Source organism: Rhodnius prolixus, unplaced genomic scaffold (assembly GCF_049639745.1).
Source record: "Rhodnius prolixus isolate KJV_2025 unplaced genomic scaffold, Rpr scaffold_23, whole genome shotgun sequence".
Classification (NCBI taxonomy): Eukaryota; Metazoa; Arthropoda; class Insecta; order Hemiptera; family Reduviidae; genus Rhodnius; species Rhodnius prolixus.
Window position 1 is genome coordinate 1,698,657 of NW_027411627.1, and position 12,530 is coordinate 1,711,186.

Below are 12,530 nucleotides of genomic sequence, written 5' to 3' on the forward strand. Positions count from 1 at the left end.
TATATCTCCCACTGTGAACCACGTATTGATATGGAATTTTGTTCTCTTATATACTTTGTTTTTCTCAATTATAAACTATAGTTATTCTGTGCACAGATCTATAAATGTAGAAGATATAAAGGGTTGAAAATTTTTTGGTACATGAAATTCTGTAAAATTATGGCCGTTCTATATCTCCCACTGTGAACCACGTATTCGTATGAAATTTTGTTCTCTTGTACACTTTGTTTTTCTCAATTATAAACTATAGTTATTTTATGCACAGATCTATAAATGTAGAAGATATAAAGGGTTGAAAACTTTTTGGGTCATGAAATTCTTTAATATTATGGCCGTTCTATATCTCCCACTGTGAAGCACGTATTGACATGGAATTTTTTTCTCTTATACAATTTGTTTTTCTCAATTATAAACTATAGTTATTTTGTGCACAGATCTATAATTTTGGAAGATATAAAGCAGTGGTTTTTAACCGGTGTTCCGCGAATATGGTCCAAGTGTTCCGCGAAGTTTCAATTTTGAATGTATTGAAATTTAGAAACTTTGGAAAGATACGAAAACAAAAAATTCTTCCTTTTTTTTTTAATTGAATTTAATTTTAGTTCTTGCTAAATACCGATTTTCAAACTATTGAATGTTAATGTTCCGCGAGAAAAATATATACATATAATTGTGTTCCGCGTCTATGAAAATGTTTAGAACCACTGCACATAGGTAAATGTGAGTGTAAGTTAGTCCTATCTAAGTCTAGTGAGTCGCCAACTATGTTAAATGTGAGTGTAAGGTGGTCCTATCTAAGTCTAGTGAGTGGTAAACATGGTGAAATATGAGAGTAAGGTGGTCCTATCTAAGTCTAGTGAGTGGTGAACATAGTTAAATGTGAGTGTAAGGTGGTCCTATCTAAGTCTAGTGAGTGGTAAACATAGTTAAATGTGAGTGTAAGGTGGTCCTATCTAAGTCTAGTGAGTGGTAAACGTTGTTAAATGTGAGTGTAAGGTGATCCTATGTAAGTCTTGAGAGTCACCAACATGGTACAGGTGAGACACCAGACTGGTAGAATGAAGGTGCCAAGTTTGGAAAAGGTGGATAATATTGATAGAGAAGAGGCACCAGCTAGGCGGAATAAAGATGCTTTGGTCCGATTCTGGTTTAACCATTGGCAATGTTTGGTTTTAAAAATTTAATCTCTCAAATTTTGCTTAAATTCAAAAATTTAATCGTCCAAAGTGATTAAAACTAAATTTGGAATTTAATTCAATCAATTAAAATTCTGATTATTTAATTTTAATCTTAATTTTTAGTTATAATTAAAAATTTTAATTGATTAAATTCCGATTAAATTAAAAGTGAATTTAATTTTAATCAACTAATTTTGGCCGATTAAATTTTTTAATTTTAATCATGATTAAAATTAAATTTCGGTTTAATTCAATTGTTTTTTAATTGATTAAATTTTTGCCCAACTCTGGTTGGAAAGTAGTTCTTTAAAATCATGAAAGTAGGTGGTAATTGAAAGCATTTTGTTCTACAGTCTTATTTATGGTTTACTTCAGATTTTATTTCATTAACAGTGCTTGTTTCTTATTTTAGATTCGATCTTTGAAGCAGAAGCTTGCCAAAACTGAAACAAGAGAAAAGAGGAGATCGCTTTCCTTAAAAGGACGTGAATCTTTCACAATTTGTAAAGAGCTAGAAGAAAAATTGACCGAATTAGAAAATAAAATGAACATAATAAACCCTTCAACAGCGCCTGTGAGTGTTGTTCCTCTGGAGAATAAGAAAGTAGACAAAGTATCATCTCGTTTGCGCAGGAAATCTCTAGACAGTGCTACAGGTTCTGAACCGCTAAAAGTTTTTCTAAGGCTTAGCAATTTAGAAGCAAAACTAGCAATGACACAAATCGAGACTTCAGATAACAAACAGGTGGAATTGAAATTATTCAATGGTGAATGCGATGAAATGGATGGTTCGCAGAAATCGGAAATGGTAAATGAAGTGAAAAAAATGGAAAACTTACTCAGAACAAAATTAGTGGTATTGGCGAAGAAGAAAGAGTCTCTGATGAAGGCTGGCCAGTGGACTAATGAAGCAAAATTGAACCTTTTGGCTGAAAAGTTGGCCTATGAATCTGTACTTATTGGAAGGCTGCACGACGCCGTGATGGAGAGTAAATGTTTAGATGTAACCGATGCAGAGAGACTTATTAATAGTTTAGATAGTAAAATTAGTGGCGGCAAACCAAATATTGAAACTTCTTTAGATTATCTAGTGAAATCCTTGGCCAAACATCTCACCCAGCAAGGGGTGAAGAGGGTGAGCCGTAAAGTTAAAGAGAGGAAGAAACATGATCCTGTGATCGCTGAACTAATGAACAAGAAGTCTGCGTTAGATTCAAAAGTAGAAAAATATATAAATGAAGTTGTTCATAAATTAGCAAGTGCATTCTCCATGGAAAGTTTGGCAGATGACACTCAACCAGACAGAAATCTTGATAGAATAAAAGATGCATGGACCATGGCTCAGGAAGCCGTCAATCAGGAACTCATCCAAGTGGAAATTACTCAAGTATTGTCACAAGCATCGCAGACTTATCGCAGCTATATAGAAGCGGAAAATGAGACTAGATTTGCTGGTATTGTCAAGGAGAGAGCTAATCTTGAAATGTGGATGGCTTTGGCTGATGAGGGCTTGGCTCGAGATATGGCATCCTTAGTCACAAGGTTGGAACACGAGTATAAAGCTCGTCTGCATCAATTTAAGGTTCGTTTAACCACTCTACTGAGGCGGGTGTTGGTCGAGTGGTCATGAGCGTGGCTTTGTAAGTGAAAGATCCCCCATTCGAATCCCGTGTTTGACTTTTTTTTATTTGTTAGAAAAATTGTTTATAGTGAAGTTTATAGCCCTATCCACGACACCTAATTTGGTAATTGGACGTTAAGCCTCGTCCGAAAAAGTAGGCGATTTCTTACTTAACCTCACTGCTCTCTTTTGTGACTTAATCTATACACCTTCTAATTATTCCAAATTAACTTTTATTTTAATTAAAAAAAAAAAAAAAAAATTGAACTTAATATTAATAGAAGATTCGTTATAAAAAATGTAGTTTTTGAGCAGTCAACGTACCGCTTTTTTTAATAACAGAATAATTCTCTTTTTTATGATATTGTACAATCCTTCTAATGTTATAATACTTTTAAATGTTTTCAGCTGCTGCAGAGCTTAAGGTATAGGGATTATGGCCACCACTATATTAATAAGAAAATTCCATTTTTACTCATTTTTGGCAACCTTTTCCTCGAAATTTATTAAATTTCGTAGTTGCAAAAAAATTACTCTTGTAAACGAGGATATTTCCTTTATAGTTTATAGTTTTACAGAAAATTTGGGGATATTATCTTTTACAGAGAAAGAGAAAAAAAATTGGTCAAAGTTGGGTTTTTGTCAACGTTTCGATTTTTCGTGCACGTTTTGATGATCAACCCTTTTACAACCCTACCGGATAGTTTTAATATTGGAAGAAATAATATGAATTATCCAAGTGATGGTCATTGAAATTTTCTCTAGTTTAAAATAATAATAGTGTATGGCTGAGAACTGTGCTTTTTCTTTCATTTAGTTGGAAAGTCGGTTTATTTAAACTTAGCGTTGGTATTGGCTAAAGATCTCATGTGTTAACGCGCCTTAAATACAAAATAGATGGAGTTTACTTTAAAAAGTAAGTCTTATTTTTGAATTGTTCTTTAAAACTGCAAAAAACCAGAGACTTTTGTTACACCCCGGTACCTAATGAACACTTTTTTCAAATAGAATTTATTAACTCTCAAAACTAAGAGGGGTAATTAGAAACGAAAGATACTCATCACAAATAGTAAAGAATTGGTCAAAAACTTATTCACTTTTTAAAGTACTGTTTGCATGTAACAGTTTTTGCAATTAAATGTTTATAAGTTCAAATTTATTATTTATATTTAATAAAATAAATCAAAGATTCTGGAAAAAAAATGTAGATTTTTAAGAGTGGGTATCTTTCAAATTTGGTTGTATGAGGTCTTTTTTTACTTTCTACAAATCTGTTTAGAGTGTCATTTTCTCTTACCTTCTTTGCTACGCATAAAAATTTGAGGTTTTTCAATCACAAACTCTGCTATAACAACGGAGTAATGTGAGGAAGCCTGTGTTGAAAGGCCTTGGCTGCTTTACTTTCTTCTACATGCAGCTAAAACCGATAGGTAACAAATTTAATTTTGACTGTGTTCAAAAGTATTGGGTCAAAATCAGTATTTCACATTTAAAGACATAATTGAACACAAGCACTTGAAAAGTTATAGTATGATCAGTACTTCGTTGCCATCCCTAAGAAGCTATTGCGAATGTACTTGATTCGATGAGTTTAATAATTCGATCTTGTGGGATACATGAAGCTTATTGGTACAATAGAAATGTTGCAATATTCCGGATATATGTTAGCTGTTGATCATTATCTGGCCAAAAAATCCTTAATTATTAATTTATACCGAAACTTGAATCTTTGTGTATGAATCTGTAAAAAGTGTATCTTTCAGTGCATGAAATAGATAGTAAGATTAAATTTCAGTGCGCAAACCCTTCGAAAACATTCAAAGCACACAGTTGAGAATATATTCAAAGAGAACTTGCATGATCCACTGATCTCGTTACTGAACTGAAATAAACTTGAATCGGTAGCGAAACCATCATTTATATTAGGTGGGGTTATTTCTTTATTAATAGAAATAAAACATTGGAAACTCTAAGATTTGGACCAATTCTGCAGGCTGAAAGACTGGTGGTCAGGGCAACTGAGGAAGACGAGGCGCACAACAGAGAGATATTGTGTAAGCTGGTGGATGTAGTAGCACACAAGGCGCTCTTGGACGCCCGGGTAGCTGTCCTCTCTTCTTCAGACTACTCCGATCCAATGGTGGATCCCGATCAGACCTCCTTCGATGAAAATAGTCTTCTATCAGAAATACAATTCCTGTATGTAAAATTCTGCCGTGAATTGTCACAAGATTCTAAAGATGAGGAACGTTTAAAAGAAGCCGTTGAACGTATTTCAAAAGAAGTTTGTTGCCTTTCAAAAATTTTAAATCCTGAAGAAAAAATATCAAGCCCAGAAAAAAGCGAAGGAAAAAATGATGCTTGGATTGATAGTCTTTGCAGAAAATGTGAACAGTTAAGGGAAAAGCTGATAACTTTACAGAAACTTGGCGAAAGTAGTAAAGAATGTAAAAATTGTATAGAAATGCAGCAAGAAATAATGTGGTAAAATAATTTTTTTCTTACTAAATGATTATTTAGGTTGGCATGATAATTTTCCATAAATAAACAAAGTTTTTCTCATCTAGCCTTGAAAAACATCATTCAAAGGAGATTAGTGAGTTAGAGAGGAAGCAGGAACTGGAACTGAATAAAATGAAGGCCGATTTCGAAGAACAGAAAGCGAATCTTGTAAGTCATGTTTATTTTTTTATTTATTTAAATCGCATTGACAGAGAAATGCCCTGAGCTTTTTTCAATGAGCTATCATCTTCCGGATAGTATTCTCTGTTAAAGACACACTATTCATCATCGGACAAGCATAGCAAGTTTCTAGGAAGTGATAGTCTAAATCCAGTAGCTGGATTCGAACTAGCAATACGCTAGTCATGTTTGTGGCTTATCAATAAAAATGTTTTCTATGAAACACACATACTCTTCTTCCAATTAAAGTAACAATCAAAATCTTGAGAGTTATAGTGGCATATAATTTTCATTAACAATAAATGGTTTGATTGAAAACCATGAAATTTTGAGGCATTACACTTTAGAAGGAAGCCTTAAATACCTCACACCCTGGGATAAGCTCCTAAAATCTATTTTATCAGAAACACATTAAAAGTATATTTGAATTGAGGTGTTCTCGCGTAAACAAAGTTAAGGATAAACTTCTTTTCGAGAACATTAGCAAGAAATTAGCATTTCCAGTCTTCAAACTTAGATTTTATTTAATCCTTGGCTATGACTATGTAAGAATTAGCAGCATACCTATTACAACAAAACATCCACATACCTCCCAGAAAAGCAATTACTAGGAATTTGATTCATATTTAAAGAAAATTCATAAGAGCCGATTTGCAATAATAAGAAATCAATAAATCTGTTCCATTGCAGTAGAACTTACGGTTAAGGGATTTTTATCGCTAAGTTATGGCCAGGTCCAATACCTACTCGTCCTCATCATCCAGCGATTTCTCGTTTTATAGCGTCAGACATGAACAGACCATTTTCTAAATTCTCTTCTTTTTTGTTCATTTAGGAGACGTCAAAACGAAATTTTCCGATAATAACTGTAGTTAAAAATTAGAAATGATCGGATCACTTCTTCTACACAAAGTAAAAATTAGTGGTGTGTTGTATTAAATCGTGGATAGCTGAGTGCGTAATTCTTTAAACTAGAGATTGTTTGTTATTGGGATATCGGTTGGTTGTTAAAGACATTCCGATGTTTGACTTGATGCAAGCCAAAGCCCCTTCAAAATTTAATTCATTATTACGTTAATAAATACTTGTGCTCTTATTAGTTGCAGCATTATAAGGCCGAGGAAAGTAAACTGATTGATCGTAACAAAAGATTGGAATTAAAACTGGAATCTTGGGAGGAGGAATTTATGAAAGAATCTGAAGATATTAAGACGGCCTATAATAAAACACTCAACAGTACAGCTGCTGATCTGGACGAAGAAGAGAACATGAGGCAAAGATATCAAGCGGAAATACAACATCTTCGCGTAAAGAACTATAATCATGTTGACAGCTTTATTTTGATACTGCTTCAAGAATTATTTATTAGTAAAATATTGGTAATGGTAATTTGCAGGCTGTTTGTGAAAAAGGTCTGTTAGGAATGGAGAATTCCCACAGGAGACAAATTGTGGAACTTCAAGAAAAACATGAAAGAGAACTGAAGTCGCTGAAATTAGAGAAAGAGCAAGCTCTGGCGGAAGAAACTCACGCTACTCTAGCCGGTGCGTTAGCTTTGCTTACTTTACATTCAGCTCACTACCCAATACCTAATATTACTTTATTTCACACTTTAAATTTTAGTTTAACATTTTAAGGGCTTCTTCAGAGAGCCTACAAGTGATATCGATAAGGTTTTAACAAGATCGATCAACCGGAGATACCGCTTTACTTAATAGAATTTACTGTTGATATTTTCTCGAAAATAGCTACTTTTCTTAAAGCTTGCTTGTTGTTCTAATTGTATACAAGAAGTTCTAAAACTTATGTTTCAAACATTTTCCCGGGACTTCCATGTGATAAGGCACTTCCGTTTTTCCTTAATAAAGAAGATCTAGAATATATGAAAGGTGGGATGGCATTAAACAAAAAACAAAATGAAAATCTACTTATTTTTCTTAAATGGTATTAGTGTTTCGATGCATCTGTAAATTTAAACAGCATTAATACTAAATAGACTATATTGATATTATTTCTCGCATCATAACATCCCTCAGAGAATGTGAAAACGACTGTATTCTCCATTCTAGTGGAAAGTAGTGGCAATTATAACTGCACACCTTTCTGTAGAGAAACAATTCAGTCTGCATAGGTACTGACCGGACCACTTTCCATTGTTATCTATTGGAATCATCTAACTTTAAATAAAAGTAGTTGTTACCCTACAAGAAAATGGATTACATTAAGAAAAACTGGGATGATTTGGTAGTGTAATCACGAAGGTTTGTATCAGTCTTGTATCAATTATACCCAACCATAATCTATTGGAATAGATTTGAACTGGAGTTCAAAAGTAATAATAAAAGAGAAGCAACGAATTTTATATTACCAAATATGAGAACTGCGCAGAAGCAATTAGAAGAGTAGCATTTAGTTAGAAAAATTACAAGTTTTACCCTTTTTTACCTTCTCTTACTCTACTAAAAGAAGGTATTGTTATCGTGCAGATTATAGTTTTTAAGTTTTCTCCAGAAATGCCCGTTTTGAAGTTCCCTGAGCGCGAAAAAGTTGTTTTTACAAAATTGATCTCATACCGATTTTACCTTAAACCTGTGTGACATTTTCAGCCTTGGATGCAATGCGAAAGGCGCATGAAGCAGAAGTGCAGAAAGAAGTTGCCAAGTTCAAAGCTGAATACGTAAGTAAGATGCAGTCAACCCATGACATTACGGCGCTCCACAAACAGCACCAGTAAGTAGTTTGAGAACTTGTGTCTAGTCCAAGTGTGCAGTGCGGCATCGTTTGTTAAAACTCGGCTGTTTCAGAGCTGAAATGGAAGAAATTAAAAAGGAGATCTTGTCACTTACTGACAAATATTCGATAAAGTGTGTGGAGAGTGTCTCCTTAGAGGATAAATTAAGAGTCGCCACTCAACAGCTGGCCCACGCTCATCAACATATCATCCAACTGGACGCCAGGTAACTCATACCTCATTTTCTATCACACCACTTTCCTTCGCTACCTTTTCACCTTTACTGAAATGTCGTCAGTACTAGGACATTGTAATGTAACTTTTTTTCATTTTTACGATGTGTTATAAAAGTTGGAAAACGACTCAGAGAATAAAAAATCGACGCGTCAGTTGCCAGTTAATAAAGTTCTTTTAATTATGCATCCTTAAGAGTAGGAGACCCAGCTTCTACTTGCTGAAATATCCATGACCAAGATGGGATTTTGTGTCCAGACTTTTTAGATTGAAATTCTTGCTAGATACTACAGAAATAGTAATCTAGTTGCAAATGCATCTTAAACCAAAATAGTGTTTTTGTAAAGGCGTACGAAAAAAGAAAATAAAAATATTTTAGTTGAGTCGAAGAAATTGTGGTAGCATTTGACTTTTTGGGTGTAAGATTTTCAAGCACAGGCCCATTCCACATTTTTAATATTTAATGTGGGCAAGAATTAAAAATGATTCAAATTATCAGAATTTGAAGAAAATTAGTACCAAGAGAATGTAGTAAGAAAAAGTTGTGTAAGAGTTCGCACCTTTCTTTTATTACTTTTTTTCAGAGCAAATGTTTTTCAGGTGGGTGGGGGTCAAATGGTTAAATGGTGGTTAAAATGAAATGGCTCAGATCATTTGCGACTGTAGGCTTTTTACTGCAGACCACACATTTAGCTGTAAAAGAATTGTAGGAAGAGAAAATCTAAGGACACATTGTTACTTACACAATAATGGCTCTATTTGTAATTATGTTAATGTAAATAATGTTTTTGGGACAACGACATCAACATAGCTATAAGATAGCTTACATCAGTTTTGTAAATTGGAAAATCTTGGTTCTATGAATTCCAAAGAAATTAAAATTTTTAATTTTCTCAAGACAAAACCAAGGTTTGCAAATGTATTTGGATATTTCAATGTAGTAATAATACCTTTAGCAATATTCTGCGCAATTTTTTTTTTTTAGAAGTCAATTCTTATCTAATTAAAATGTTAAAAAGTTCGTTTCTAGGTTAATTAAAATGTGTGATCAAATTCCTAGCGTTGCTCGATTAAGATCATCGTCCCTTTTAGTTGTAATCGTTCGTAATAAAAAAGTTTCTAGTTTGCGAGCTGATGGGAAACCTGGATGAATAACTACTGTATTTTGTATGGATGTTGCAGAAACAGACAGTTAAGGGCGCACCTTGTGGCAGAGGCGAGCAGCGAGTCCGTGTCGCGCCTGCACGACCATCCAGTAAGTAATTTCCACCTGCTATCGTTATTGCAGTCCTTTGGCTGTTCTTGATGTAAATACGATTTGAGCTGTAGTAACAGCTGTCCTGATTTCCTTTTTCATAATTACCTTCAGATTAACGTACTTTCAACACTATAGAAGACCATCATTTCTAATATTTTCTAATACTTTTAGTAATTAATCTATTGATCACCTTAATTTGAACGCATGACTGGATGGTTCCCTTATTTACTCACCACCTTAACTCTTTAACTCTCACTTCTTTGCATTGTACCATAAAAATTCATGATTGCACGAGTATTATAATTTTGTTTTTAAATAGTAAAGACTGATTTTAGGCATGCCCAGAAAGTAAGTGTACTGAGGCTCTCACGGCCGGAGGGATTTTTTTTTTTCGACATGTTGGCTACACGGCAGTGATTCCCCCCTCTGCAACAAGACTGGTTCGAGGTCAGTACGTTGAGAACTGTCGACGCGACAATAGGTTTCATGAAAAATGTCAATCCAATCTCCCGCCAAGTGCGAAATACGCAGCGTCATCCGTTATCTCGTTAGGAAGGGGAAAAGGGAGATTTGCGAAAACATCGCAGAAAGTTCATCCACAGTCAATCTGCGATCGTCACGGAGCGCATTTACGATTTTTTCCACAATTTCGTCAGTCACAATAATTGAAGGTCTTCCGCTCCTCTGATCATCATGTACAGACGTACAACCGTTTTTAAACTCGCGACATCACTTGAACACACTCGTACGATTCATAGCTTTATCACCATTTGCAGTTTTTACCTCAGTATAAACCTCAACCGGATTTTTTCCATTCAAAACGAGGTAGCGGATGATGCCGAGTATTTCGCACTTGGGGGAGATTGGATTGACGTTTTTCACGAAACCTGTTGTCGCGTCGACAGTTCTCAACGTACTGACCTCGAACCGGTCTCATTGCGGAGGGGAGGAATCAGGCTACACGGCAGTGTAGCCAACATGTCGAAAAACAAATCCCTCCGACTGTGAAAGCCTCAGTATACTTACTTTCTGGACATGCCTCGTATATGGTTAATATTAATATTAACTCAAAAACGAAGAAACGCAGGAAGTAGAAACCGGATATTGCGATGAGGTACCACTAGAGGAAGCCAATAAGATTTTGGTCAAAATCGGTCTTCAAGATGTTCTCGAAAACAGCTCGAGTTAATTTCTTTAAACTTGGTCAACTGGTTTCTTGTCTAAACTTTAAAACTTGAAACATTTTAGGGGCACTTCTGAGAGAGAGAGAGTGAGAGGGTAGGCTAGAGGCTTTCCTCTAAAAAGCCATTATGGTTTATTATATTGTCGTGCCACCTGTATAATAATTATTTTGATTAATCATGGAACTCGTTTTCTTCAAACATAACGATCAGTTCCCTTCCCCCGGAAGTGCCACTTTACTAAATAAATTTTCCAGCATTTTGAATTTTTCTCCAAAACGGTCCTCAATTTATTATTAAAACTTTTAATAGTGAAACCTATAAATCAACAACTTATTAATAAAATAGTCGAATAAGAGTAACGCTGAAGTAGGGGGGGGGGTAGGTTTCCTCTAAAGTGCCATTTTAGTTTAATGTATGGTTTTGGTCTTAATTAGTTATTGTATCATGGCAAAATGTTGATGTTTTCCCCTGCGGCTTTATTATAACTATATCTTCTACACTTGCTTTTGTCTTTGCTGCCCCCTCCCATCCTAATTGTTTGTTTATTTATAAATATTTCAAAGCGTTTACAATTTCCATTTTTTGTTTCAAAAGTGCAACTCTCTTTTATTATTCAAGAAGCGCATGACCACTTTTTTTTAGCATGTAGAAAGAAGGATTCGATGCAAGTTCAATTGGTCGGCACTTGGGTTTTCAGAGATGGGGCACTTGGGGGCCTGGAAAAATTCATTCTACCTTTGCTGCGTAATCACTACGTTTCAAGAGGTTAGCCTTCAAACAGCCGCCCAAAACCATCTTGTGTCCACCTCCACCAGCCTTGTGAATCGAAGAACTTTCGTTGCCAACTAACGAAGGTGGAATTATCCGGGCAGGGACTATTTGTTAAGGCTGAACAGATTGGGAGATGCTCTCTTACATATCTCAAGTTAGCCGTTGTTGGATAAGATGGTATATTGTTCAAAGTTCGGTTCCTCCAAAGTAGCTACATATTATTGGTGGCGGAGAAGAAGGCCAATTTATTTTGTCTTCTTATTTGGCCTTACCTATGTTTACAGATAATACTGGGTTTAAGTTCGAGAAGTAGGCAAACGCTTCTATTTACTAATTTTTTGTCCCATTACAGCTGCGGCTGCATCCTGAACTCGATTAAATAGACAAATCCAAGTGGTGTTTTTCTTGTGTTCAACCAATTTACTTGCATCGTTCCTACCCAGATTCAAGAAAGTTCATTTTATAATAATATGTAAGTAGTAAGTAATTGGCTAAAAAAAGCTGTGCACTAGTATAATTATAAAAGAGCAATGTAAAAAGTAAGAAGGTGCAGCAAGAGAGATAGATGTAGAGGGCACTTGTAGTGACATGCGCATGGTGTGTTTAGCATGGCGAGGGTGTTACAACTCGACGGAGAGTAGTGAGTCCCATTGCCAAACAGACAGGTCAGTGAACTTATTTATTTATTCAACTAATTTAGTCATTCTAGCCTATCATTTAATCATTACGCCACTTCTCTTTTTGCTTACATTATCAGCCTTCAAGCATATTTGATTTTATTTATAATATTCAATAATAATACTAACTTGTTTATAAACTGACAAACTTGAATTAATTATCGCTTAAATAATTGGCGTTGTAAAATTGTATT

General features: G+C 34.8%; 1 protein-coding gene across 8 annotated transcripts in view; it reads left to right on the forward strand.

The window, feature by feature from the left end:
* Positions 1-12,530, forward strand: part of osp (myosin phosphatase Rho interacting protein outspread) — a 63,769-nt gene that overhangs the window by 45,325 nt on the left and 5,914 nt on the right. For 5 of the 8 annotated variants that reach the window (XR_012461620.1, XM_074139193.1, XM_074139194.1 and 2 more), the window contains 9 exons: positions 1,591-2,760; positions 4,793-5,283; positions 5,367-5,469; positions 6,582-6,788; positions 6,878-7,025; positions 8,088-8,211; positions 8,286-8,438; positions 9,629-9,701; positions 12,267-12,324. Coding sequence is in view for 6 of the 8 variants with exons in the window: in XM_074139193.1 (XP_073995294.1) it covers positions 1,591-2,760; positions 4,793-5,283; positions 5,367-5,469; positions 6,582-6,788; positions 6,878-7,025; positions 8,088-8,211; positions 8,286-8,438; positions 9,629-9,701; positions 12,267-12,324 (2,527 nt within the window). In the remaining 2 variants the exon portion in view is untranslated. The remainder of the gene's footprint in view (positions 1-1,590; positions 2,761-4,792; positions 5,284-5,366; positions 5,470-6,581; positions 6,789-6,877; positions 7,026-8,087; positions 8,212-8,285; positions 8,439-9,628; positions 9,702-12,266; positions 12,325-12,530) is intronic. The other 3 variants (XR_012461621.1, XM_074139197.1, XM_074139198.1) reach the window with 1 other exon arrangement.